This window comes from Stomoxys calcitrans, chromosome 5, assembly GCF_963082655.1.
Source record: "Stomoxys calcitrans chromosome 5, idStoCalc2.1, whole genome shotgun sequence".
Taxonomy (NCBI): domain Eukaryota; kingdom Metazoa; phylum Arthropoda; class Insecta; order Diptera; family Muscidae; genus Stomoxys; species Stomoxys calcitrans.
The window spans coordinates 141,274,001-141,301,408 of NC_081556.1; the positions used below are offsets into that span (position 1 = coordinate 141,274,001).

Below are 27,408 nucleotides of genomic sequence, written 5' to 3' on the forward strand. Positions count from 1 at the left end.
GTTTTATTTTAGTAGTATACAAGGCGAATTACGATTCATGGGTTATTATTGTCTGTTAGCGCATGATATCGATATCTTTCCAGTATTACTTTGCACTTCCATTCTATTCAGAACATCTGGGCCCGAATTACCACATACGTGAACCAGTAAAATCGTTCGAAATCTCTCTATTGTGAATTAGTTATTCCTTTATTGAAAGAGAATTTATGAAATTTAGGAACGCAAATGTTTAGGTCGATCACAATTATAAAATATTTTACAGTTAATGTTTGAAAAAGGGTTATAAAATGTATTAAATACGAGATGAAATGTCATTCGATTCGAAAGCGCACTCGATCCCGTATGCGGTAATTCGGCAACTGACTTGCACGGGATAGGATTAAATAAAACACGGTTATTCTTAACCATGTCTCTCTTCCACTTCGTTCGTTTAAAATTATGAAGCTCCCATATACTTGAAGAAATAAACACGCATTTAAAGTAGGTTCTACCTTCGAGACGTCATTTCTTGGAATGTCAATTGGCTACAGCTGATTATCAGCAACACGCACCTCCCCCTCAACAATAATTATACCAACAACAAAACAGTGCGGGCCGGCTACAACGTTAACGTTGTCGTTTACAAAAAATGGCACCAAAACCCTCCAAGCCTCCAGTGAGGTCCAACAAAAACACGAATATTGTCCAAAAAATTTACAAAAAATATGTAAACTTTAAATTTGTTAAATATCTTATCCTCGATCCAGCTGCTCTGCCCATTGTCTCAGTCTTCATTTTGTTGGCGGAATTATTGCTAAATGTGTTTGTTATTAATCGCGTACCTTACACGGAGATCGATTGGAAAGCTTATATGCAGGAATGTGAAGGATTTCTCAATGGGACTACAGATTATACACTTCTAAAGGGTAAGTTGTGTCATTAGCTTTTTAACTCAGGTGCCAAATTTACCAATTATGGAATGACATTTCTGAAAATGTGTTTAGCTTGTTCTATTTTTGTTTAATAATCAGGAACATGTTTGTCAGCACTCTATTGTTGCAGCAACAATGTTGCTAGGATTTTATATTGCAAGAATGAACGGATTTTGGGAAAACGAATTTTTTGCTGTCAGATATTGATAATTCAAGCAGTATTAATCCAATTAAATATCTGTTGTAGTTTTCTGAAAATAAACAAAATATTTATAAAGACTGCAACATATTCAATGAAATCTTATATGATTAAAATTTTTTAATATTAAAATTTATTTTAACAAGTTGTATTCTAAGGATATCAAATATGGAAGAGAATTGACGTGCAGGTAGAGGGAGGGATGCCAAAAAACTGAGGTAAATAAGAAGCAAATCAAAAGAGAAAAAGGAGCACTAGCAATCTAGCCCAGGCGATTTGGTGCTCAAACGTATGCTATTAAGGGCTGCTTTAGGGGGCTCACCATGTCAGCCTATTCTCTGAACGTCTGGGTTCAACCCGATGAGAACATAAAAAAAGTTTTTTTTTTAAATGAATATACCTTCAACACTAATGCTGTTTAAATTTAGATTGAAAATTTAATGTAGTAATAGATTTTCCACTAAAGTTGTCCGGAATCAGTAATAAAAAGACCTCTTCCCATCCATTTGTGATAACTTCCTTCTTCTTCCATAGGAAGTTATTTACAGAAAATAATAACGTAGGGGAGTTCTTCGTTTGTTTTGAGTTCTGTTTATTGTTATTTTTTACAATTAAAATAACTAACAATTACGTTACATAACGGCTTGATTTTATGTATAATTAAAACTAATTCATAAAAAATATTAAGGAGGCAATATATTAACTAAACACCCTTCCTTTCTTGCTTTTCTATCGCTCACATTACAAACAGTGAAAGTTTTGGAAACATAATAAAATTGTCTTCAATTAAACATCGATTTCAGTTTGGACAAAAATCCGGAATCTTTTTTGTCCCCTTCTTCAGATTTCGCTGATGAGTTGGAGGTTGACGTTGATGTTTTTTGGGACGCAGAATTTTCAGAGAACTTCTCAGTGCTTGCTTCACTAGATTTGTTTTGTTCGTTTGTACTACTCGTCGATCTAAAAATTTCAAATGTTGAAATTAACTTTTTTAGGATATTGCCTATATCTAGCTAGTATGTTGTGATGATTATACTTTACGTTGCTTTTTTACTGCCATCCGTTCGTTTCGTTATGCCATGCACTGATCCTGGGGTATTCGTTTCCAATTCGGCAAATCGTTGCAGCAACTCTTTCTGCTCTTTGGTTAATGTTTTGGGAATTTCTATTTTGACATTTACATAATGATCACCATGACCATGAGCATTGACTCGTTTTAGACCTTTGCCCTTCAGGAAAATCTTATGATGCGATGAAGTGCCGGGTTCTATGTTCAGCCATTGATCTTCGTAGACGCCTTCGACACGTATTGTGCCTCCCAGAGCAGCCTGTGATAACGATATGACAGCGTCTGTGTGCACATCGGCACCATCGCGTCGGAAATATCGGCTGGGTTCTACGCGGAAAGTTATGAACAGCTCCTTCTTGCCTACTTGCATACGAACTGTCTGTCCATTTTCTATGCCCGCAGGTACAGGTACTGTCACTTTTTTTCTTTGCACCGTTTGACCCTTGCCTTCACATTCGGCACAAGGGTATTTTATGTATTGTCTAGTGCCTTGACAATAGCGGCATGTGGAGCGCATTACAAACGGTCCCGTAGAAATAGTTTCCATGCCAGTGCCATTGCAGTATTGACAACGTCCAGGTTTTGTGCCCGGCTCACATTTGGTGCCATTACACTTGGGACATGTGTCCACAACATTGACGTTTATATCTTTGTTGACACCACGCGCTGCCTGGGCAAAAGACAAGTCCATCACAACCTCTTGTGAACGTCCAAAGCCATATTGAGACTCAGCAAAATCATCAAAGGCATTGGAACGGAAATTTCCATCACCGAAAATCTTGCGGAACAATTCTTCGGGATCGATGGTTGACCTGAACTGCCAATTCTGTGAGAAACCCTGGGGACCATGACCACCAAATCCACCACCAGCTCTGTTCATATTTTCCGTTGTTTGGCCATAGGTATCATATTCCCTGCGTTTAGTGTCATCACTTAAAACTTCATAGGCCTCGGAGACTTCCTGGAACTTACGACTTGCATCAGGATCCTCCTTATTCGTGTCTGGATGATATTTTTTCGCCAGCTGATAATAGGCCTTTTTAATTTCCTTAGCCGAAGCATTTTTGGCCACTCCCAGTGTTTGGTAATAGTCTTTTGCCTTCACTGCATTTGTTGTATGGAAATTACGTCGCTGCGGCAACTGCTGCTGCCCTGCAAGACCTCCTTCATAGTTTGGACTTTTTTGACATTGTTTCGTAAATGCTGCTATAGTTGCTAGAAAATGTGGCTGCTGTTGCTGACTTACATTGTAAGTGATCGATAGTAAAGATTGTGCGGGGTAATTTTTAATTGATACTTTTCGTAATAGATGGAGATTTAAGCGATTACACGTTATCATCTTGCTGAAGGAAATTTTCTCGAAATTCTCCTCGGAGTATCTCACACAATTTTCAGCTGATGAAATGCCGTAACTCGCATGCTGTCTCTGATTGTGAATGTGTACTTTTCTTTTGACAAACTAGAAAAGTGTCATTCACAATGATATCAGAGCTGAGGCAAAAGAGCAAACCTAGCAAAAGGGCGTTTCTGTGTTTTTTTTTCACTATAGGTCTTTCGAGTGCTTATTCAGTAATTAATATTTTATAGTCTTTATCAAATTTCGAGTGAAAAATAAAATTTCGAGTAAAAAATTAATAAAAACTAATTTTTTGTGAAAATCAAGTTTCGATAAATATTTAGTCTCTAGTCACCGGGGAAACAACTCCCACCCTTAAACCCACAAAGTTCCACGAACATGAAAATATGGGTGTCCAAAGAAAGGTGTTTGGAAGAGGACTACGAAACTTGTATCCAATATTGGAGCCAAATGTCTGGGGCCCCCAAAGAACCCTTAAAGGACATGTTGGTCGATCGCAGCAATTAGGACTAGAATCCGAATCTTACATCCAAATTTGGCGCCAAGTGTTTGTGGGGACCACCCCACCTCCAAATAAACACCCACGTGGGTTGATCGGGATAAAATGTTATGTGAAGCTAAGCGACGATAATATTTTTTATAAAAAATATTAACAAAAAATGATTGATAGAATAAAATTTTGACAAATTTTTCTGTAAGACTTTTGAAAATGTTTTAAGGCAAACAAAATTTTTAATTTTTTTTTACTTTGCATTCTTTTTCTGTGTTCTTTCAGGTGATACGGGACCTCTGGTCTACCCTGCGGCCTTTGTTTACATCTACTCAGCTCTATACTTCATTACTTCGCATGGACAAAATATTCGTTTGGCACAATACATCTTCGGTGTCATCTATTTGTTGCAAATGTGGTTGGTGCTCCGACTCTATTCGAAAAGTCGTAAAGTACCACCCTATGTTTTGGTCATTAGTGCCTTTACATCGTATCGCATTCATTCAATCTATGTGCTGAGACTTTTTAATGACCCTGTGGCCATATTGTTCCTATATGCAGCTCTAAATTTGTTCATGGATCGCCGCTGGACCTGGGGCAGTATATGCTTCAGCTTGGGAGTGGGATGCAAAATGAATATTTTACTTTTTGCTCCGGCTCTGCTGGCGTTTTATCTCATCAATCTGGGTTTCTTGAAAACGGTGCTTCAATTGGCAATATGTGGATTGGGACAGTTGGTGATTGGTCTGCCTTTCCTATTGACACATCCCTGGTCGTATATTAAAGGAAGTTTTGATTTAGGACGTATCTTTGAGCATAAGTGGACAGTAAATTACAGATTTTTACCCAGAGAAATCTTTGAAAACAAATATTTCCATCTCACTCTGTTGGCCTTGCATCTACTGCTGATAATTGTTTTTGCTAGGCCCGCTGTTTCTTATTTCAAAAACTATGTCCGCTTAAGGGCATTGCAGGATATGTTGCAACCCCAGTTGGCGCAACAAAATAAAAGAATAAAGGAAAACAAGGTAAACAAAGCCAAATCCAAAGCCGCCCCCTTAAAGCCCAAACCAAATGTGGAGGAAAAGCTGACGCCAGACCAAGAAGCCTTTCTTCACAGTTTCGAGAAGAGCCTGCAGAAATCGACGGGTCTCAAGGGGCCAATTAAGCCAGCCAATGAACCTGTTAACAACGATGAAGCGGAAGACGACAAAGAAGTCTCCATACATTTCGATCAATGTACCCAATTGGCTTTGTTGCCCTTCTTCTTATGCAATTTCATTGGTGTTATGTGCGCCCGTTCCCTGCACTATCAATTCTATGTTTGGTATTTCCATTCCCTGCCCTATTTGGCTTGGTCGGCCGAGTTCAGCCTGGGACTGCGTTATCTGCTCTTGGGCCTCATTGAATTCTGTTGGAACACCTATCCTAGCACAGATTTCTCCAGTTTTGTTTTACATTTGTGCCATTTGATTTTATTGTTTGGTGTGGCCCGTACCATGTTCAAGACTATCAATCAGAGTACGACGGTTAGAAAACATGAAGAGGAATTGATTCAGAAAAGTGCTGCCAGCAATGGTGCCAAGATGAAAGCCAAAAAACAAAAACACAATTAATGTAAACAAAAACACAATTAATGTGTTGGGAAAATTATATATTAAATTTGAATATTTCAATGACGAAACGAGGAGAAGGCCAATAAAGTTTTACAAATTTTATCTTACAATTGTGTTTTTTTATTACTTTTAGTGAAAAAAAAACATATTTATAGAACAAATTTTCTAAGAGAACAAAGGAGAACTTGCATAATTGTATAATAAGGGGTCAAAGATAGAGCTGGCAATCTATCGACTCTCGCAACATTCAATAGTTTTAATTATAAATATCGAAACTATCTTTAATTTCCCATCAACTATATTTTAAACGAAAATGTGACGTAAAAATCCGGAGATCGATATATATAGAGCAATATCAATGCACAGACCAAATAAAAGCAAGATTAATAAAGTCAGTTGGAAGTTATGAGAGAAACCATTGTACATTGTAGCCTAATCGGATAAAATTGCGCCCTCTATAGGCGCAATGTATATTAAAGGATACATTCAAAGTCGGATCGCTTATTATTGTTTAATTTTGCAAAAATTTGAACTTTTCCGATAGTATCCATCGGGAAAATATCAATCGATATTCAGTTAAAATGTTTAATATCGATAGTGCCATTGATATTTTGCCAGCTCTAGTCAAAGACCATAAGAAATGTTTTAAAACAAGGAAGAAGAAAGTTATAGAGAAGTCGAACGAATCCATTACCAGGAGAAACAATTGATTGAATCCACTATAAATTACAAAATATGTGAAAATGAATTTTTGTCGGGTAAGCATCCCCTCCTGCCTATTAGAAGGTTGATGGGACATTTGTCTTAGCTTTTGTCGGGCTCAAAAGTTTAAGCTAATGAATTTTTTGTGTATAACCGAAACTCTGCCTTCGATCTGGCTATAAAGCGCCTGTGGTGGCTCTAATGATCCTTTTATTGGCAGCAGAAGAAGACGTTGTTATAGCCCATGAAACATGGGACTTTGGAGATTTGTCTGAAAAAATCCGCCTAGCAAAGTCTAAGAGATTCTTGCAAGCAAGTAACCCTTACCTACACCTCTCCCGGCATGGGATAGCTGTGAGCACTACGCTGGCCGGAACATTGAGCTCCAATTTGTGTCGTGTTCATTGCTGTTACGAGAGGCTTAGCTGCAAGCTGCTGGGCGCGGGCACAGGTTGCTCCGTACGGAGTAACTGCAACCGCAGCGGCGGACAATCACTGAGAGACCGGGCGGCACCGATTCCTGCACAAATACCGAGTACCTATGATGTTCGATATGCCAAGGCGAGTTATTGGCGCCTTTAAATAACCAATAGTCAACCTGTTCCCACGGCGATAGGTCCTTTGGACCGGAATGAAATTGCTCACCTACAGGAGCTTGACGAGGCATCCACATGAAATTGTGGCTACAACAACAACAACACCGCGGAAGCGACTACGGGATATAGTACGACAAGCTCTATATGTATAAGTCCATCGATTGTTTTTCTAAAGCTCAACGTGTAGACTAGTTATGAAGAAGAAAGTTTCCCGTAATGAAACTCTTCCAGACAAAATCAAACGAATGTTCTTAGGATGAACACTCCGGGCACAAATGATGAGCGTAATGCTACAGGGTCGTAGAATATGAACTCTGATCATGGTTCGGTTCTGCTGAAAAACCGAGTATTATTCTGATAATATTCAATCTCTGTCATAACCTCCAGAAATCACGGGCCGAATTACCGCATATGTGATCGAATAAAATCGTTCGAAATCAAGATATATTCATTTACATAGTTAGTTATGTCATGGTTCGAAATCTCTCTATTGTGAATTGTGAACGTGAACGAGTAAAATCGTTCGAAATATCTCTATTGTGAGTTATGTATCTCTTTATTGAACGGGAATTTTTGAAATTGTAAAAACGGGAGTGTTTAAATCGAGTACATGTGTATGTACAAGTGGCATAACACCCATTAAACACGAGCTAAAAAAATTCGCCATGACATTGAAAATTTTCGGCAAATTTTCTTCGACCAAACAGAGCAAGAAGAAAGAAATTCATTAATTTTTAAATATCAAGCTAAAAAATAAATTTTTGAATATCAAGCAAAAAAAAAATTTTAAATGTTCAATAGCTCCAGAGGTTTCAACTTCAAAACTACCAACGGTTATTGTAGTAGCAAAATAGCTACTAAGTGAGTGCCTTTAACCTTTCATGATAGACCAGGGTAGTTCTGGCTTAACTGCAAATAGTCTGCCTCTGATTCGAACTTCATAGACATGTCCCTTGATACAACCAGAGACTACACATCACAAGTGTCAAATGCATGACTATTAGACAGGAAGATTACTACTGAATTGAGTTCAGACGATGTTGATGGGTAGTATAGTTAGCGAACTACTAGCAAAGAGCTCAAATAGGAACATTGTAACTAGAGCTCAATCACCATAAGCAGGGGTTTTATACATCTTTTTGAGGCTCTTGGATATTTGTGGGATTTTTTGGTCATTTGAAAAAGAAGGGGTTAAAGTTTGTTGGCTACGAGGATGACGCTTTCGTCTTGGTGTGTGGCCGTTCAGAACGCGTATAGATTGGCCAATGGGCTTGACGTAAACCCCGAAAAGATAAAGTTGATGGTGATATTCCCCAATATCGACCAAGAACACTTGGAATTACCAAAATAAAGAATTGTAAATATTTCTTCTACTTGATATAAATTTTCGAAAAAAAAAAAAACAATAAGAAGTCATTTTTCTATTTCATAAATATGCTATTTATAAGTCTTTATTATTATTTATTTGAACTATAGTTTTCACAGTGAAAAATAGAACAAAGCAGTACTGTTTTCTATTCAAAAATTGGTTGCCAATTTTCGAATGAAATAATTGCTTAAATAAAAACCCTGCCCCGCGGCATGTCTGTGTGCTTGTGTGGGAAGGCTAATAAGTTTAGGGTTGATTTTAAGAACAATTGTATAAAATATATAATCCAATAATATTAAAAGTAAGTAAAACTAAATAATATACATAGCTATGAACTAAGGACTAAAAACTATAAACAAAAAAATTAACGCCCAACTAAAGTAAGGTAAATACTTTAAGAAACGTAATCAAACAAAATCAAAGAGAATGATAGAATTACATCTAAATGGGGAAAAAATAAATAAAAAAAAAAATAATGTAAAAGTGAAAATGCAGAAATGGAAAAATATAGAGAGCACGCTATAGCAGGCAAAGGATAATACGTCACTCAGAGCAGGTGGCTGTAGTGGCTGCGGGTAAAGACGTCGTTGCTGCTGGGTTGCTGGTAACCGTTGGAGAGGGAACATTATTTTCAACCAGTTGCGTCGCCGCTGTGGGGCCCGGTGAGAGAGGCCTCATTTCCCCCACATCTGCTGTGGCCAAAGCTGTGGCAGTACATGGTGCATCTTGCCTGGATATTGATGATGTGGCTTGTACGCTGAAAAAACGCAATAGTGTTGTCTCACTATTTCTTCGACTCGATGTAGGTGTTCTGGGTTGATGAGGCGATGATGATGATGATGGCGACATGTGGTGATGGTTTTGTGAAAGACGACGTTTGGGTGTCGTTGACCTGGGACTACTTTCTGATTGCCTTAGACTTTGTAGACGCGGTGAGGCTACCGCCGTTACAGGACCTCCCCCACCAGCATTAGCCTCTTGGCCCTGTGCTGTGTGCACCGAATCTTGTATTTTCTCAGCCAGCGTTGTCCCTCGACATGAGGATAGTAGCTTTTGCTTTCTCATCTTTGTCAGCCAATCGACTTTGTCTTTTAATTTGCGTTTGGGTGACATTATGCCCAAATGGGGAGCTTCGCCATCCAACACATAATTGGGCAGGTTTGAGGTGGGTGAATATATCATAGAAGGCACTTGTTGTGTTTGTGTCGCAAGGGTGGCTTGTAAACTTGTGGATGGAGGTGATGTATAAGCGGCAGCATTAAGATTCATATCCAGCACTGGTGGTCTACGTTCCGCCAATGGGGATGGAGTTGTATTTATACTGGGGAATATTTTCGATATTCCAATACTGGACGGTGGTGTATGCATTATCGCTGAGAGCTGTTGGGCATTCTCTTGATTAGAATCATTATTTGAAGCAGCATCATGATGGTCTAGGGCGTTAGATATACCGCTGCTATTATGTTCTTCTGGTATAGAGGCCAACTGTTTGTGCAAACAACGCACCGATAAGCCCAAAGAAGTGCTGGCCACGGCATTGTTGGCATTTGAAGGGCAGGGACTGAAAAGTCTTCTTCCTCTGGTTTCCAAGGTTTTTTGGCGTTTAATTTCCTGCCCTTCACCATCTACATCAGCTCCTTCTGCATCATTTGTAGCGGCTGCACCCAACATTTCGAGAAAGCTCCGTTTGGTTGCCACTTTTTCCACTGTATTTGGGGTGCGTTCATTTTGCTCCACCAGCCTTTTGAGCGATCTTGGCGTTGACTCCAAATCTCTGAGGTTATATTTGTGTGTGGATGCCGCTGGATTTGAGGGCTTTGTAAACTTCATAACAAACTGGGCATTGCCACGATAATTTTCCTGCATATCGCCGGATGACACATTCTCCGGCCCAATACGCCATATTTTGTGTCGAGCATCATCACTACAGGTGACAATGGGACGATCGTGTGTTGAACCCCAAGCCACACAAGTCACTTCCACTGTGTGCCCCGAAAGGCCTACCAAAGGCTCATCGGGGTATTTTAGATTCCATATATAAGCTTTTTCATCAGAACTACCGCTGAGCAGGTATCTGCCATCTGGGCTAAGGCAAGACTTAATGTAAAACGTACTATTCAAAAGTCCACGGTAACGAGCCAATGGCTTTGGGGAGTACGAATTGAGATTATAACAATATATGGTGTTGTCCATGCAATTGGCATAAAGTCGACAACCGGCATCATCAACAATTAAATTGGTAAATCCTTTGAAGGTGGAGGATCCAGCGTAGGGCAAACTATGTTTGGGATGTGGTTCCTTTTTGTAAGTGCTATAATTGCGTCGCAAATCCCAAACTTTTATTATGCCATCTCCTGCACCGCATGATATCAAGGTGTTTTCGTCCTGCAAAAATTAGGGAGAATAATAAATCGATTATCCACATGAGACTTAACTAAATCATATTTAAATTGTAGGAAAAAATATTTTGTCCAAGTTGCATGCATTTAACGTCACATTTCCTTAGCCACGCTTCACACTAACCGATGTTAATGACGTTTGTGGAAAGGTTATGGTGCCTTCCTCTCCTATAATCTGATCATTTTCATCAGAATCAATCTATGGGCTTCATTTCATACTTACTTGAAATGCTAATCCCGTAATGCTGCTTGAAGTGGTATTTGGTGGCATTTTCGGCGTACGGGAACGTTTTCGCTGGGACACAGGTGTTCCGGGACCACCTACGTGGCCACTATAAATACAATTATCCGCTCGTGGCGTCATATCCACATTGAGATTCGCTCTTGTATCCCATATAATAATAGCACCATCTCGACCACCTGTGGCAAAAACCGATGAATCATTTTTGCGAAATGCTGCCGTCTTGACGGATCTTGTGTGTCCCACAAAATGCCGAACTGCCAAAATTTCACTGTTTGTAACTTCCCATAGGCGGGCAGTGTGATCGCCTGATGCTGAGATAAAACGCATTTGTCCCGGAGACCATTCCAAATCGAAAACCGCATTATAATGACATTGTGGAGCTGTTAGTGCCTTCTCCTCCGGCTCGTAATTCCTCTGTGTGGTGTCTTGCAAAGCAATTTTGCCATCTTCATTGGCAATGGCCAACATATGACGATAGCCATCACAGTTGGCAAATTTGGCAGCAAATATAGGCGGTTCTGGATTAAAGTCTGAACTGTAGTTGGAGGGCTGTATGCCACGCCAGCTGTCCTCTTTGGCCACACATAATCGCTTCAGAGCAAAGTCATAGCTCAGGTCAATGGCTACAACAACGACACAAAGAAACACAACACAATTAATAGGTGAGAAAATTGCAGCACAAGCATTTATTGCTTCTACCAATAAATATATTAAAATTTAATCTTTCAAAGAACACACTTCCGATTTTTGTAACAAATTGGGGTTGTGTTTCTCTTTTATGAACAAAGTGGCGCACAAATTTTCCGCGCCTGATTTATCAGATAGTGGGAGTTTTGGAGCCAAAATTTTGCCTCCTTTTCTTCTTGTTAAAGCGCCAAAACTGTTTTTTGTTGTTTTTTTTTCTAGGCAACCCCCCACCACACAATTTCGATGCCAACAACACTATGCTCTCTCTCTGTGTTTACTTCTGCTGGAGTTGAGTATGTGCTTAACTTACCCAATCCCTGTTGTCGTTTAATGTAGTTTTGTACATAATTCATGGCTCTAACTATTCTTTATACTTTTTTCAATATTTTTATTGCGTATTTGCTTTTAAATATCACTTTATAATTACTTATATAGCAGCAAATTCATGTTCCCTCTCCGTAATAAGAAAATTTTGAATGAAAACTCATTCGAAGAAAATAGATTTGACAGATGGTCTAAAATGCGCGCTCTGTCACTTTGACATATTTACTGAGTTAAAAGTGATACCTAAAATAAATGCGATCTGGCTGTTGCTGCAAGCCGTTTTAAAATACAAACGTCTGTCGTGCAAGATACGCCGCATCAATTATCGTCGTAGTACTCACAAAATATATCTGTGATCCAAACCAGGAGAATTCATAGAACCACCTCGCTCCATCCACTATCATATATTATATAAAAAGCACAGTGCATGTGCGGATTAATTTAATCGATAAATATATTTATTTAAGGGCACACTGATGCAAAATTACACTTCAAATATCAAATTTTAGGAAACTCGTTAAAAAAGAGTGGTTATCTTTTGATCAACGACACCTATTGATCACTTCATGTAACTTAAATATAATTAATAATGAATAAATAAATAAAAAATAAAAAAATAAAATAAAATTGGGCCCTTTTTAACTAACGACATCTGACATCCAGAAAGTGCATATGATATACATTATCAATGGTGAAACAATTAAGGGTGGTCTCATTTGTACAACAAACACCAATCATATGGTTCAATCCGTCATCTTGTCATCAAGCTGATAGCCGTTTTACCAACACACCCAAACAAATTTGTGTGCGTGTGTGTATACGTGTGCGTACATGAGCAATGCAGTTTTGTTGCTTATGTGTGGAATATCGAATCAAATAGTCCATCTTTTTAAAAAATTAAAAAAAAAAATTACAGCTGTGTTATTAAGCCTTTGACCTAAAAGTCAAAAAGTTACTGCAAAATCAAAAAAAAAAAATTGTACTCAGCTATTCACATGGCCTCAAAGTGCATCCTGGTAATGTCACTAGCCCAACAACAACGAAATCAACTATATATCCCTGTGGGACTGGTGGTGCAAATTCCCAATAGGGTGTCAAATTTCTGACATTTCCTAATTGACATTCTAGTTTTTATTTGCACTATATTCCAGCAAAGCATTTGAAGTTCTAGTGGGATTTGCATACATCTCTGGAGTTAGAAAATTTCATCAGCTGGGCCAATGACTTTACCTTGTATAAATTTGCCTAGATGTAAAGTTGCCAAGCGATTTCATTTGTAACAACTTGGCAGCACTTAGGTTTTTGGATAGCGGCCCATTGGACCATTTGAAACAGGCGTTTTAATTATCTATTATTTTTTAATTAATTAATAGAAACAAGTGGAAATAAAGGAAATGCCTATAGAAGACGATGTTGAATCATTTCGAGTTTGGGCTACCAAACTTGGTTGTCCACCAGCAGACATACCCGATGATGATGCACTAAAATCGTAAATGTGTTTACATACCACTAGTGAAAAACATACCCAATGGTCTATATTTTATTTTTTTTTGTAGGCTTTTTAAGTCGCGACAAAGAGATTTATTTTGCAATTTAATGCGACGTGTTAGACCACGTCAAGAAGTAAATGAAATTAAGGAAAATATTCTTATACATAAAGCCGAGAAAATAAAGGGACAAATTATTTCGGTAAGTAGAGGCTATCATCATTTCCAAACCCAATAATTATCTTCATATGCTTGCAGGCTTGTGAACGCTCCTTTTTGCCACAAGAAATGCAAATCCAGCTTCAATTGCAGGACTTAAGGAAGAGACACAGCGAAATGTATCAGCGCTTGGGCGAACGTAAAAAAGAATATGAAGCGCTGGCAGCTTCTATAAAAACAAAAAGTGAGTTGAGGAGATGCAATATCAATTGTGTACCAACTCAATATTTGTAAAAATTTTCAGATATTCAAACAGCCAATTTGGGAAGCAAAAGTGACCAACTGGAAGCCAAGGTCTACGTGCTAGATTTTAAATCCAAAGCTTTGGATAAACAACTGAAAAAGGAAGAGGAGAACAAGAAAAAAATCAAAACAACAATGCCTATAACTTTGACTAATGAAAATAAAAGTGAACATAAAGCAAATGAATCAGTGCTAAGGGCACTCAAAGAACTGCAAAATTTTTATACTTTGTGTGAACAAAACAACAACTGTAAGTGGACTTTATTATATAAAACCTGATTCTATTTATTATTTGGAAAATCTTCTCTTACAGATCAATTTGTGCAAACAGCCAAGACTAAGCTTTGGTCAAATGTCCGACAAATATTTTCCAATATTCCCAATTTTCTTATTTTCAATACTTTACTTCGACTAAAAGAAGAGCAATTGCAACATATCATGGCATTGAATAAGACCACACACAACGAAAACCATCTAGGCGGCAGCAGCCGCAACCATTTGACAAGTTTCGAAATAAATTTCATGAAAACAAAAGCCAATTTGCTGAGTGTTATTGGCAAGTACCTGGCCGCTTATCAGGAACACAAAAATTTAGAATTTAAATTTTCCGAGGCCTATGAGCATTTTGAAGACAAACTCTTGGAGAAGGTTCAAATATTCAATGCTGATTTGGAAATGGAGCAGAACGAGGAAACGTTGCGCAATTATGTGGTAGAATATAACTTTTTGAATTTTATCAGAGGCGAAAATGAGTTTTTGACAAAACAAATTGAGACATTAAAAGCCGAAATTGAACATTCACAAAAATATTTGGATAATCATGAGGTAAGAAATATATGGCATACATGTCGAACCAAAAGTTACTCTAAATAACTAAAAAAACCTAGCAACCTCTGCCCATGCGCAGCCTGTAAAAGACTGTCACTCTTACCTAATCTCTGCGTCGTCCCAAGTATTTGTTGGGGAGAAGAAATAAGACTTCGTTACGCAGCAGACGTTGTTCTTGTTAGCCAGGTCCGCTGTTTGTACTGAGCCATTCTAAGATCATTCTGAACTGGCTATCGTCTCTAGAAATAGCTCCAGGAATCTGACCGATTTAAGTGGTCCAAAGTTAGTTTGCAGTTTGAATATTTGGTTTCTCCAGGCATATGGCGATTGGTGTCAAGCCTGCCAAAATAGAGCATGCCCTTCGCCAAAATACAAAAGTCATTCCCTTAATACATTATCTCTACGCCAATAGGTGTTGGTGGGAGCTTAGAGAGTAGAGGTTAAACGGGATCGGGGAAAGCCCATCCCCATGGACAACTCCCTATTTAACTATACAGGGCTTCGTCTTCGCGTTTCTAAACTCTACGTATTACTGGCGGTGTACATGTTCACAATACACCTCTTCGGTGTGACTGACCTTTGAAAATCCTTTGAAAGGCGAAGGGGTATGAGGGTTCGTTCACAAGGCCTTTTTCGGTCCAGGTCGTGTCTGTTGTGCTGTGAATATTTCTGAATCCATGCTGTGAATTTTCCGATGAACTGGAAGTAGGAATGACTTTAGATTGGGTAGAAGTAGAGTCTCCAATGTCTTTGCTGTAGTTGTAGTGTGTTGTACACTGAGGCGGCAGCCCTTGCCGATTAGGGACTCCATTGTGTCAACCCGGTACGTACCAGATTGGTCCAAACGACTCACCTTGGTCCGTATCTTTCCCTGGTTTGAGAACAGGGACCACCCGACTAATTTTCCATATCTCAGGTATTACTATAGTGGAGATAAATTGAGAGTATATGTCAGGTACTTAACTCCTTATTCGCCATTGGCATTGATATTCGCTCTGGACCCCTGGCCTTTTGTCCTTGGCTTTGGCGGACATGCTAACCTCAACGCTAAGATAACCTCCATATGCGCTTACCCTTATTTCCGCTTTGGTTCAACGACCAGTTTGCTAATCTCCTGGTTAAGTTCTATCCTCTTGCTGCCACTGCCACAATTTCACTGTTTCGGCCGGAAATTTTCCATAATTGACTTCTCACTGGGACTCCGCTCGATATCTCTGACTGCTGTTGCAGCTACTCCGTATGGACCATTCCACAATCCGTAACCGGTGGACGCGCCCGGTAGCTCGCAGCTAAGTTTCTCGGCACAGCAATGAACACTTCATTGATCGGACCTCATTATTCCGGCCTGTGTGGTGCTCACAGTTATCCCGTGCCGGGTTTGATATTTAGGAATACCTATGATAATAGGTATTCGACTGATGTGATGATTGAGTGGAGAACCTGCGCTGCGAACATCAAAAGGGTGCGGTTGTCATCGGAATATATTTTTGGTATGATCTCTGAAACCTTACCAATCCTTTTTATTGGTTGTCGTACTTTCAGTTTTTGGAGACCTTGAAGTCTTTGGGTCGATGAAGCTCTACGACTATTGGAGGTAGCAGCGTTAAGTCGAACAAGAGTCAGGGCGTGAACTATACCGGGAGTGGACTACCTGCCCAATGTCTTCATATTGTCTTTGAACACTCATATAGTACCCAAGTCTGGAAATTGGACATAATGGTCCGACTATTGAATCCATTTAACGAATCGAGCATGGGAGATAGAATCTACCGATTTCTCCATTCTCGCGTTACTAACAAGCTGAAGTGGTTTACTCTCTGAGTCTTGCTGGAGATTTGGATTTGCACACTACAATAACAAATCCGTCTCCACTCCAGCTGGGAATGAAAATTTGATTCATTCTCATTGCACCCGGTTGTGCGTAACAGCTTGATCCAATGGAATCCTTCACTGCTACAAAAAAAAAAAAACAACAACAACATGAAAAGTAGCTTCGTTAATTATATGTGCAGACTTCGGTCCAAAGGACCTATCGCCACGGGAACTGGGTGGCCATGGGTTATTTAAAGGCGCCAATAATTCACCTTGTCATATCGAGCATTCAGTATTCATTGTCCGCGACTACCGTTGCAGCCACTCCGTATAGACCATTCCACTACCCGCAACCTGTAGACGCGCTCGGTAGCTCGCTGCTAAGCTTCTCGTGACAGCAATGAACATCACACACATCGGAGCCCAATGCTCCAGCCTGCGTGGTGCTCACAGCTATTCCTGTTCCGGGTGTCGGTCAATGGTAATGTACACATAGGGACAGCGTGCATTTGCCTATTGTTCGACACGCAGTTGAATATGATCCACAACTGGCGGAATGATGCTCTACGAACTGCGACAAGTTGTCTCTTTAGTTTTAAATGAATTTTTAAATATTTTTTTTAAAGAAGGGACCTAAAACACCCCTTTATTGAGTCGCTTGAGGGTTAAAACGTTCCACAAGAATTTCTTTGCAATCTTGTCAATAATATTACCTAATACTCTATATACCTAAAACAAAAGGATTACAAGGATCGCAAGCCAAATATTTCAAAAATTGTTCAGAAGGGTGGAGCTTCCCCCCTTAGTTAGATTACTTTCCGAAGTAAACTTTTGAAGACGCCAATTCAAATGCCTATGTCTAACGTTTGGATTGATGCTTGTAAACAGGGGCTACACGTAAAATTTTCATTATCCTGGTCGATGCTACCAATAACCAAATCACACTGGACGCACCCATATTGCAGAGTTCCAAGATCTAGATATTAAAGAGAAACCGTCAAGCCAATTAAGGATGAACACCCAACATACCGTTACAACAACAACAGTAATAACTCCTTCTTCCTTAAAGGACCTAACAATCCCATTGATTTTTCCTTACTGTTTTCTAAGGAGAAAATTATAAAGGCGAACTAACAGACATTGTTTAAAGCTTAAGATGATTTTCTTCATTGAGTTTTATTAGAATTCTTTTCACTGGTTTTTTTTTTGTACATAATTGTTTCTAAAGCTCAATTTTATGTTCCTTTAGGTTCTTCTAGGCTCAATCAAACAAGTCTATAGCGAAATAAGTACTTCTGTAAATCGCATACAGTACGATATGATGCAACTGGCACAAATCAAAGACAAAATCATTTATTCGAAAAATATAATGAAATATCAATTGGACGATTTGGAGGCAATGGTGACCCACAACAACTCCATTGTAAAATCAAATTTCAAACCAACAAAATTAAAAATCTCCAATAGTAATAACCAATCCTTGTTGGGTGTTGACAGTTTCGAGATGAGCCATGACAATGTGTTCTGTAGTACAAAATTGGATTTGGACTCCACCATGAGCTCTTTAAACAACACCACATTACAACGTAGTTTTGGGGGTGCAAACGATGTGACATTGATGCCGCCGCAGGCACAGAATACAATTTTACCATCTCACACCCTGGAATTGACGACATTTGGTGAAACACCAATGCAGCATCTGTCGTGTATGGGCAAGGAAAGGTAAGGCTGAATATTTGTTTCTCTAAAACATTGCTCCATGCATTTTGTTTGTTCTTTGCAGCTCATTTCATTTATCACCCAATCCATTGATAACTGAATCCGTTGAACTTTCCTCCACGGTTCAGTTGGCCCCAGGCGTTTTACTCACACCATTTGGTGCTTTGCAGGAAGTCCAAAATCGTGTTTTGTGGGCGGACTTAATTGCACAACATTCAAATGATTTGAAATTAAATTTGGACACATTTTTCGGTATGTACTTAGAAGCCGTACGCCATGCATCCTCCTGGGCATTTATGTTTGGAAAGCCAATTTATGGCAAATATCTGATTGCCCAATTCAAAATTTCAATTTGTCAATAATTGTTCAATTTCAGTTGACCCGCAACAATTCCAATCGAAAGCTAAGCAACAACATGACCGCATTAATGAAATTCTGGATAAGATCGATGTGTGCTCTGTGAATACCCTTCAAAATCTACAAAAATTAGCTACATTTTATGACTTCCTAATTGAGAATCCTTTGCGGCACTTCATACCCCCTTCGAAGACATTCAACAATCAGACGTATGCAGATTATGAAAGTGAATTTGTTATGTATTTGCGCATTGCCACCACTGGGAACTCCATCAAGTGATTGTGTATTATGAGTGTGTGTGTGTGTGTGTGTGTGTATGTCTGTCAGTATAATTGTCTGTATGATGGTCATGGTCGTGTCGTGCTAATATTCGTTCAGTTTTTTTTTTTTGTATGAGAAAAGATGAGGGGGCACATTTAGGCTTAACTCTTAATAAGAACATTGGGTAAGTTTTTAATTAAATGTTTATTGGAAAATTACAAGAGAGAGAGAAAAAGGCACTCATAGGTCAATTATTTTGAAGTGTTTTGAAATTTTTAATAAAAAAGAAACAAGCAAAAATTGTTTGCATTCTTTAACTTTTAAAATTTTATTTATTTTAGATCACTATTAATCTATATATTTGAAGTACAAAATTGCAAACAAAAGTTTTAAAGTCAGATTCGTTGTATAGTCCCAAATACCTTTCATTTCAAGGGCATACTGTCCCCAACACGCACGGACGGGATAATTATGAACACCACACAGGCTGGAACTTTGTGCTCCGATCTGTGTGGTGTCATATGTAGTTGTTGTTGTATGTGGTTGTTGTAGCAGTGTATTGTACACCGAGGCGGCAACCCTTGCCGATAAAGGATTACATCGGGTCAATCCGGTACGTACAACCAGCTGCCATGGGATTGGCCATATGTAGTTATCATGGGAAGCTCAGCCGAGAGCTATTGGGCGTCCACAGGTTGCAGATAGTGGTATGCTTTGTATACGGAGTAGCTGCAACTGCAGTCGCGGACAATAGGCTGTACCGCTGATAGATATACCAGCGACACCGGTTTTTACTTAAATACTGAGTGCCTATGATGGTCGATATAACAAGGCGAGTTTTTTTGGCAACTTTAAATACCCAATGGCCATAACGTTCCCGCATACCCAAAAGGTATTTACCCTGTAAATTGGGTAAATACTCGGGTATTTACCCATTTATACCCAAAAGCTGGGTAATTATAATTTTGAAGATATCTTGGGTATAAAAACATTTTCCAAAAATTTTTTGATGATTTCGTATTCCTTGTATATCTACCTGACCTTCTGATCTCATAACACACTGTGCCAAATTTAATCGAATTCGAGTAATAAATGGATCTTTTATGGCCTCAATACCCTATTTCGGGAGATCGGGTGGTCAATCTATAGGGCAGCTATATCCAAATATAGTCTGATCTGAACCACACTTCACAAAAATGGGAAGGGGTCTACCAGAACTAACTAACCACAATTCATCGAAATCGGATGAAAAATTACCAATTTATTGGCTCCAAACTTTCAGTCTGGGAATCGGTCTATATAGTGCCTATATATAACTAAAACACTAATTTAAGAGATCATAAGGTCGGGTTTATATACAAAGAATTCGAAATCATGAAAAAAAATTTGGAAAATGTTTTTATACCCAAGATATATGCAAAATTATAAGCACCCAAAAAAGGTATTTATTGTGTATTTACCCAATAAATACCCAAGCATTGGGTATTTACCCTACAGAAAACCATCTCTAGCTATGGGCGTAGATGAAATATCAATTCTTATTTCCTCCTCAGTTACGAAAGATGGGGCAAACACATGGCAGCCGGTTGTACGTACCGGTTTGACCAGATGGAGTCCTTCATTGGCAAGAGCTGCCGCCTCAGTGTACGTCACACTGCTAGAACAACAACATATGAAAGGTAGGTAGGACGCTCCCTTCTCTCAAACCAGAGAAATATACGCAAAAAGGAGAGTCCAAGAGAGACCAATCTCTATCCTCTCCCCGGTTGCTAAGACACTTTAGACGTCGTCAATCAACCCTACTATCAGTAGACCACCAGCATACCGACAGCTGCACTTATTGCCAGCACCTCACATATTAGACACGTTCTGAACCAAAAAAGGCTCCGTGAATGAACCCTTCTTGTACGCGTTAAAATTAATTCGGAAACGAAAACAGCACTGTTATAACTGTCCGTTGGAAAGTCCGACCGTTCAGAACTTTGATAAACACTTTCTATATGTAGAAGATAAAACTTCCCTAAAAACACTCTTTCGACTACCTTTTTGAATTACTTTACGCAATTCTATTCATGATCAAAAGATGCATATTAATGGCATAACGGCTTTTTTTACATCGATTTAATTTACTTCCCCAAGGTATGTAATTCCTAAAGTTACCGTCGGTAGATAGACCTAAACCCACTTCGCTACTCTTTCTTTTATAATTCGGGAAACAAAATTTTCCGCTGCATTTTTAGGAAAAAAACCCAGGGGTGTTTGTTTCTAAGGAGGAGGACCCTTTTACTATTAGTCCATGTCGGTACTATTAGTCTATGTCCATAGGGCCCCAATGAAAGGTATTGGATCCAAGTATCTAGGGCGCCGTCCCAATCCCAAAACCGGCCAACATAAAAAGTGAACCGATCGGGACCATATAGGACTCCAATGAAAGGTATTCGAGAGTAAAGTACGAACACGATTTTCGAATATTAAAAATTGGGTTTAATTACCAAGGGGGCGGCCCCAAAACCAAAACCGTCCAGAGTGGGCATATTAGACAATATAAGACTCAAATAAAAGTTTTTCGGGAGTAGAACACGAATCTGATATATTGGGTTGCCCAAAAAGTAATTGCGGATTTTTCATATAGTCGGCGTTGACAAATTTTTTCATAGCTTGTGACTCTGTAATCGCATTCTTTCTTCTGTCAGTTATCAGCTGTTACTTTTAGCTTGCTTTAGAAAAAAGGTGTAAAAAAGTACATTTGATTAAAGTTCATTCTAAGTTTTATTAAAAATGCATTTACTTTCTTTTAAAAAATCCGCAATTACTTTTTGGGCAACCCAATATTTTTTTTGAGAGCCAAGTCCCTAAGTGGCCGCTCCATTCCCAAACCGGACATGTTTGCCGACTATGGAAATATGGGACTCAAATGAAAGGTATTTGGGAGTAGACCACGAATCTGACATCAACATTCGGAACTAACTGTCTAGGGAATCCCACCTCCATAACAACCCCCAAATAAGACATATTTGCTAACCATGACAATTTGGGTCTTAAAGAGGATGGAGTTCGATTTTGAAAGTTTTTAAGGCCCATACCCCAAACCTGGCCATATTTGCTGACTTTTGCAATAAGGGGTATAAATGAAAGGTATTTGAGATTAGAAAACAAATTTGATATCCATTTTTGAGGCCAGTGCCAATATGGGGTTAAAATAAATGATATTTGAGAGTAGAGCACGATGCTGATGTATTTTCAGGTCCGAGTGTCTGGGGATCCACCCCACCCCCGAAAACACCCCTAAGTCGGACATACATATTTACCTACCATGGCAATATGCTGCCCATATGAAAGGTATTTGGGAGTAGATCCCGAAATTCATGCCCAATTTCGGGAGACCACACTGGAAGTTCAAACCACCATGTAAACCCACCTACCACCACCCTGGGGGCTTTCCCAATCCCAAAATTCCCATGGCAATATCGAGCTCAAATAAAGTATTTTAAGAATGGAGTACATCTGATATCCGAACTGAAATGGTATTTTAATGAAAGCTCTTTAATTGGCAGACTGACGGACATGGCTTGATTAACATAGAATATCAAGACGATCAAGAATATATAATTTATTAGGTAAATTTCCCATGAACATTCCATTAGGGAGCAGGAGATACTTCTTTCACATCAATAAGTGCTGTCTGATTAAAATTTAAACTCAATAATAAGGGGCTTTCTTTTGCATGCTAAGGCCGAACGGCGTGTTTAGGGAGTGGGGCGGCCAGCCATATACTTGACCCTGGAAAAAATATAAGATTGTGCTCCACTCTAAAATACCATTTTTTATGCCCATATTGCCATAATCGGTGAGAAGCCCTATCTTGGGCTATTATGAGGTTGGACGGCCTTCCAGACACACAACACTCCAACACTAGGTCCCGAAAATGTATAAAAGATTCGTTTTCTACTCTCAAATAGCTTTCATTTGAGTCCCATATTGTGCTGAGCGGTGTATATTTCCTTTTTTGACGGGTTTTTGGTGGGATAGTTCCTTCAGGTATCCCACCAGTATGTCCCAGGCCTATAAGAATTTTTCAAAAATCACAACCAGAAAAATTCCCACGAAATCGTCAGCCACACTATTTAACATCTACGCGAAAGATGTTTCAATGGTGCTTGAAGTCATAATCGATTAACCAAGAATTGCGACAGTAAACCTCCCGAAGATACTAGGTGTGACCCTCGACAGAGTCTTTTCGTTGGCAGCCCATACTACGGCAGTCTGCGATAAAGCAAGAAACAGAAACACAATCCTCATATGTTTGACAGGCAGCACTCGAGATAGTCCGACATGCGCTAGCTGTAAGCACCACATATGCTGGAACTTTGAAGTCCGATCTATGTGGTGTTTATCGCTGTCACAAGGAGCTTAGCTGCGAGCTACCGGGCGCGTCCATAGGTTGCGGATTGTGGAATGCTCCATACGTAGTAGATGCAACGGCAGTCGCGGACAATTAGCGGTATTGGACGGAGAGTCTCAGTGAGAGTCCGATTACTGAGTGCCGGTTAATATTGAGTGCCTATGATGCTCGATATGACGAGGGCAACAAGTTCCCGGGGCGATCGGTCCTTTGGATCGGAACGAGCAGTTCGCAGTGGTACACGTAAGCCCTCCAACACTTATCAAATGCCATCAATGCATCAAGGTTCCAAAGAAACCAATCCCCGGATTTCTCCTTCTTGAGCTCCTAGACGCCTTTCATTTCTTTTTGGTTAACTGAAATTTGGTACGTGTTAAATGACATTTAACAACTATGCCAAATCTAGCCCAGCTAGGTTCATAAATAGATACAGCCCTTGTATAACCCGATATGACTTCATGAGCCCCTAGAAGCTGCAATGATACCCAAGATACAGCTAGGTCGAACTATGGCTGAATGGGTAGGTCAAACCCCAAACGCCTATCATCGTTTTTGGGTGGCAGGTTTCAGCTCTACGTCGCAATATCTTTCATTTGAGTCCCAAATTGTTTGGGTATTGGGTGGGGCTTCTTGTTTTTGGGTTTTGAAAAATAAATTTCCATCGAAATCGAATTTTGAGATTTTCCATAGAAATCAAATTTTGACTAAATTTTCCATAGGGATAAAACTTCAACAAAACTTTTGAAGGAAATCAAAATCTATGATAGAAATCAGTTCTTGAAGAACTTTTTTATGGAAATCAAATTTCGATAATATTTTCAAATTGGGACATTTATTAAGCCATTTAAAGAACATAGGAATTGATTTTCCCAATGCTCCTTAAGAGCGCCTTAACATGTATTTCAATGATGAAAACACGGAAGTAAACCTCTCACTAAAGCCTCCTAACAAAAATAATTGTTAATCGGTCATTTCTTGAAAAACCATTGCCGCCTTCAGCAAGTGTAAAAGATCCTTGGAAATCCTGTAAATAACACTTTAAAGCAGAAAATATGATAAATCTTTTCTTAATTACCGACAACAACAATGCTACAGAGAAATTCCTACATCGTGTTTATATTGCACCATCATAACACAAATTTAGAAAATGACCAAAGAAATTTCCAAGAATGTTAAAAGTACCTGCTCAAATATTCACTGTAATTTGAATGGTCGTCGACACTTTACGCCTCATGAACTGTGTTACCTGTATAACTGTTGTCAACTACTGTGCATCCATGGCGACCCACACACTCATTCGTCAAAAAATGTTAGCAATGCCCATTACAGTGATGGAAAATATGGTTGGCAAAAGAAACTAAAATGTAATCGAAGCATTTTCTATTCAAACCACGTGTTAAGTTTGGATGGGCCGAATCTTTGGAACCCACCTCCATGAATTCTGCTAAAAATTTACGAAAAGTGAACTTAGTTGAAGAACATAGTTTTACTTTACTTACCAAATTTCTGCCAAATCAGGAAAAAATTGAAGCTTTAAGGGTACGTACTTGGCACTGTTGTTGGAAGTCGAAACAGAAGTCTGCGTGCTCCTTTTTCGTCCAATCGAATAACAATTGCGTCTTCTAGGAGATCAAATCGAGAGATAGTTCTATATGGGAGCTATAACACGTAATAGACCGATTTGGGTCGTACTTAGCACAGTTGTTGGAACTCGTAACAGAGCACTAAGATCAAAATTTTATCTAAATCGGATAAGAATTGCCGCTTTCGGTACCTAAAGATATCAAATCGGGAGATCGGTTTATATGTGACCTATATCAGGTTATACACGGGTTTAAGCCATACTTGGCACGATTGCCCAATCGGAAAACAATTGGGCGATTGCTTTATATGGGGACTATGCCACGTTATAGACGGTTGTTGGAAGTTGTAAAAGCTTAGACTAGTCGGATAATAGTTGCGAATTCTAGGGGCTCAAGAAGTCAAGTCGAAGGACCACTTTATATGGGAACTATATCCAAATCTAAACGAATATGAACTATTTGCAATCTCCGATGATCTACATCAATGAGAAGTTACTGTGCAACATATCGAGCGGTTATCTTTACGCGTTCGACAGCTAACATTATTTCCACAGACGGACGTACATGGCTAGATTTACTTAGAATGCCAATACGATCAAGAATATATATACTTTATGGGTTTGCAGTTCTTTTCTTTCTATGGTGATAAACTTGGCCTATGAAGGACATATTTCGTCCTTCATATATTTATAGAAAAGTAGTTGAACTGGGCCCGCTTTACGGTGGATATCAATGTGGATTCGTGATTTACTCCGAAATACCGTTCATTTGAGCCCCATATTGCCATGGTAGTAAATATGTCCGGTTTGACCGTGGATATATGTCGCTCCACTGTGAATATCAAATTCGTGCTTTACTCCGAAATACCGCTCATTTGAGCCCCATATTGTCATGGTAGTAAACATGTCCGGTTCGAGCGTGTTTTGGGGGTAGCCACTTGGTTCTGAAAGCAGATATGAGGTTCGTGCTATGGACTTAAATAGCTGACCAATTACATTATTCATTAAATAAGTGTAGTTTGGATGTGTTTTTTTCGCGTGGGTATCGACCCCCGGCACTTGGCCTGAAAGTGGATATCAATTCAGTGCTCTACTCCAAAAAGACTTTTCATTTTAGCCCCATATTGCCAAATTCGGAAATATGTCCAATTTGGATGTTTTGGGGATAGGGTGGCCTCCCTAAACATATGGCCCTCATTTGAATATCAGATTCGTTTTCTACTCTCCAATTCCTTTCATTTGAGTCCCATATTGTTATGATGGGTATATATATCCATTTGGCGGGCTGTGGGCGTGAGAACGCCCCCTAGGCACCCGCCCCAAAATGGGATACCAAATTTTTGTATTTAGATTACTATAAGAGAGCAAACAAAATTTTTCTTGAATCACTCATAAAATTGTCATATCTAAATTCGACTTTTTCGTACAGATTTCCCAATTTTCGGCGGGTAAGAGAACCTCTGGAAGGTCAAATTAACCTTACTATAAAATAAAAAAGACGCAAAACATTTTAATATTTAATATCCAGATGCAAAATTTCAATTAAATTTTCTTTAAGCTCAAAGTATTAATGAAATTTTCTCTAAAGACAAAATATAACTGAAATTTTCCTAAACACAAAATTTTAATCAAATCTAATAAAATTTGTTAAAAATTTTATCGTCACGTCCGGCAGAATGTTCCGAGCTTAAGAGTTTTTTTTTTAATTGGTAAGGGGATAGGGTTGCCCCCTTTAGATATGAAAAAATGAAGTACCCTACCATTTTGCGCCAACTGTGAAAATTTCGAGAAAATCGTTTCAGCTGTTTTTAGTTCTATACGGAAAAAACAAACAAAAAAAAAACAAACACAAATGGATTTTTAAACATAAGATTCGCCAAAATTTAATTTTCTTTGAAAATTCCGTCAATAATTGGTTTTCATAGAAAATTTCGTCGTATTTTTGTAGAAAATTTCATCAACAAGAATGCTACGGGAAGGCTCTAAAATCCAAACAAATAAACAAATGAAATCTGTTTTCATAGAAAATTTTCTCGAAATTTGATTTTTATACCAAATTTTATTGAAATTTGATATTATAGAATATTTTGTCAAATTATTATTTTTTATCACTAAATTATACAATTTTTGTTTGTTTCTCTTTCGAGACGAGCTCAATGATCGCAGATTGCAAATTAAAAAGGAAAGCCAAAGATAGCAATACACACCAACCACTATTTTATTTTTTATAAAAAATTAAGTCGAAATTGATTTTTAAAAAACATTTTTTCATGAACATAATTTTCATGGAAAGTTTAGTGGAAATTCAATTTTCATAGAAAATTTCTTCAAAATGTGATTTTCACAGAAAATGTTGTTGAAATTTTATTTTCACAGAAAATGTCGAAATTTGAATTTCACAGATAATTTGGTCGAAATTCGATTTCCATAAAAATGTTATTTGGTTTTCATCAAAATGTCAAAATTTTAATTTAATACAAATCATTTTGTCACAACAGTTTAATTTTTACTAAATATTTGTAAAAATTAGATATT

The 27,408-nt window shown here is 38.6% G+C and overlaps 4 protein-coding genes and 2 long non-coding RNA genes across 9 annotated transcripts in view; 2 read left to right on the forward strand and 4 right to left on the reverse strand.

The window, feature by feature from the left end:
* The first annotated feature begins 559 nt into the window (after nt 1-559).
* On the forward strand, nt 560-5,752 carry LOC106087967 (lethal(2)neighbour of tid protein 2). The gene is made up of 2 exons (XM_013253198.2): nt 560-905; nt 4,312-5,752. The coding sequence occupies exons 1-2, from the start codon at nt 629-631 to the stop codon at nt 5,640-5,642; spliced, it is 1,608 nt and encodes a 535-aa protein (XP_013108652.1). The 5' UTR covers nt 560-628; the 3' UTR covers nt 5,643-5,752.
* On the reverse strand, nt 979-4,199 carry LOC106087969 (uncharacterized). Its single transcript, XR_001221366.2, has 2 exons — nt 4,064-4,199; nt 979-1,162 (listed from the first exon to the last, which is right to left on the reverse strand). It is a non-coding gene; the product is annotated as an uncharacterized LOC106087969 (long non-coding RNA).
* Nucleotides 1,679-3,627, reverse strand: LOC106087968 (protein tumorous imaginal discs, mitochondrial). Of its 2 annotated transcripts, none has more exons than XM_013253199.2 (2): nt 2,152-3,625; nt 1,679-2,070 (listed from the first exon to the last, which is right to left on the reverse strand). In XM_013253199.2, exons 1-2 carry the CDS (start codon nt 3,516-3,518, stop codon nt 1,893-1,895), a joined length of 1,545 nt encoding a protein of 514 aa, XP_013108653.1. In that variant the 5' UTR covers nt 3,519-3,625; the 3' UTR covers nt 1,679-1,892. The 2 variants fall into 2 exon arrangements, with proteins under 2 accessions (XP_013108653.1, XP_013108654.1); XM_013253200.2 differs by having other exon boundaries at nt 1,980-2,070; nt 2,147-3,627.
* A 560-nt stretch (nt 5,753-6,312) lies between the features above and the next one.
* On the forward strand, nt 6,313-19,206 carry LOC106087951 (augmin complex subunit dgt5). The gene is made up of 9 exons (XM_013253178.2): nt 6,313-6,400; nt 13,337-13,452; nt 13,520-13,652; nt 13,709-13,853; nt 13,914-14,162; nt 14,226-14,737; nt 17,802-18,274; nt 18,336-18,523; nt 18,648-19,206. The coding sequence occupies exons 1-9, from the start codon at nt 6,386-6,388 to the stop codon at nt 18,905-18,907; spliced, it is 2,091 nt and encodes a 696-aa protein (XP_013108632.2). The 5' UTR covers nt 6,313-6,385; the 3' UTR covers nt 18,908-19,206.
* LOC106087950 (protein lethal(2)denticleless) overlaps nt 8,354-27,408 on the reverse strand; it is a 65,047-nt gene continuing 45,992 nt past the window's right edge. The window contains exons 1-3 of one of the 2 annotated variants that reach the window (XM_013253177.2): nt 11,950-12,096; nt 10,932-11,575; nt 8,354-10,694 (exon numbers count right to left, since the gene is read on the reverse strand). In XM_013253177.2, the coding sequence (XP_013108631.2) occupies nt 8,853-10,694; nt 10,932-11,575; nt 11,950-11,992 (2,529 nt within the window). In that variant the 5' untranslated portion in view covers nt 11,993-12,096 and the 3' untranslated portion in view covers nt 8,354-8,852. Of the gene's footprint in view, nt 10,695-10,931; nt 11,576-11,949; nt 12,097-27,408 lie in introns of those variants that run through there. The other variant, XM_059368874.1, reaches the window with a different exon arrangement.
* Nucleotides 13,471-14,562, reverse strand: LOC131997661 (uncharacterized). 2 transcript variants are annotated; one of them, XR_009398330.1, is made up of 3 exons: nt 14,477-14,562; nt 13,891-14,005; nt 13,471-13,838 (listed from the first exon to the last, which is right to left on the reverse strand). It is a non-coding gene; the product is annotated as an uncharacterized LOC131997661 (long non-coding RNA). The 2 variants fall into 2 exon arrangements; XR_009398329.1 differs by having other exon boundaries at nt 13,471-14,005.

What these genes read in the sequence shown, in the direction of transcription:
- LOC106087967 (XM_013253198.2), top strand. Translation starts at nt 629, where the DNA reads ATGGCACCAAAACCCTCCAAGCCTCCAGTGAGGTCCAACAAAAACACG. An exon ending in AGATTATACACTTCTAAAGG is followed by an intron (nt 906 to 4,311) that starts GTAAGTTGTGTC and finishes GTGTTCTTTCAG; the next exon opens with GTGATACGGGACCTCTGGTC.
- LOC106087968 (XM_013253199.2), bottom strand. Translation starts at nt 3,518, where the DNA reads ATGATAACGTGTAATCGCTTAAATCTCCATCTATTACGAAAAGTATCA. An exon ending in GATGGCAGTAAAAAAGCAAC is followed by an intron (nt 2,071 to 2,151) that starts GTAAAGTATAAT and finishes TGAAATTTTTAG; the next exon opens with ATCGACGAGTAGTACAAACG.
- LOC106087951 (XM_013253178.2), top strand. An exon ending in GATGATGATGCACTAAAATC is followed by an intron (nt 13,453 to 13,519) that starts GTAAATGTGTTT and finishes TTTTTTTTGTAG; the next exon opens with GCTTTTTAAGTCGCGACAAA. An exon ending in TAAAGGGACAAATTATTTCG is followed by an intron (nt 13,653 to 13,708) that starts GTAAGTAGAGGC and finishes ATATGCTTGCAG; the next exon opens with GCTTGTGAACGCTCCTTTTT.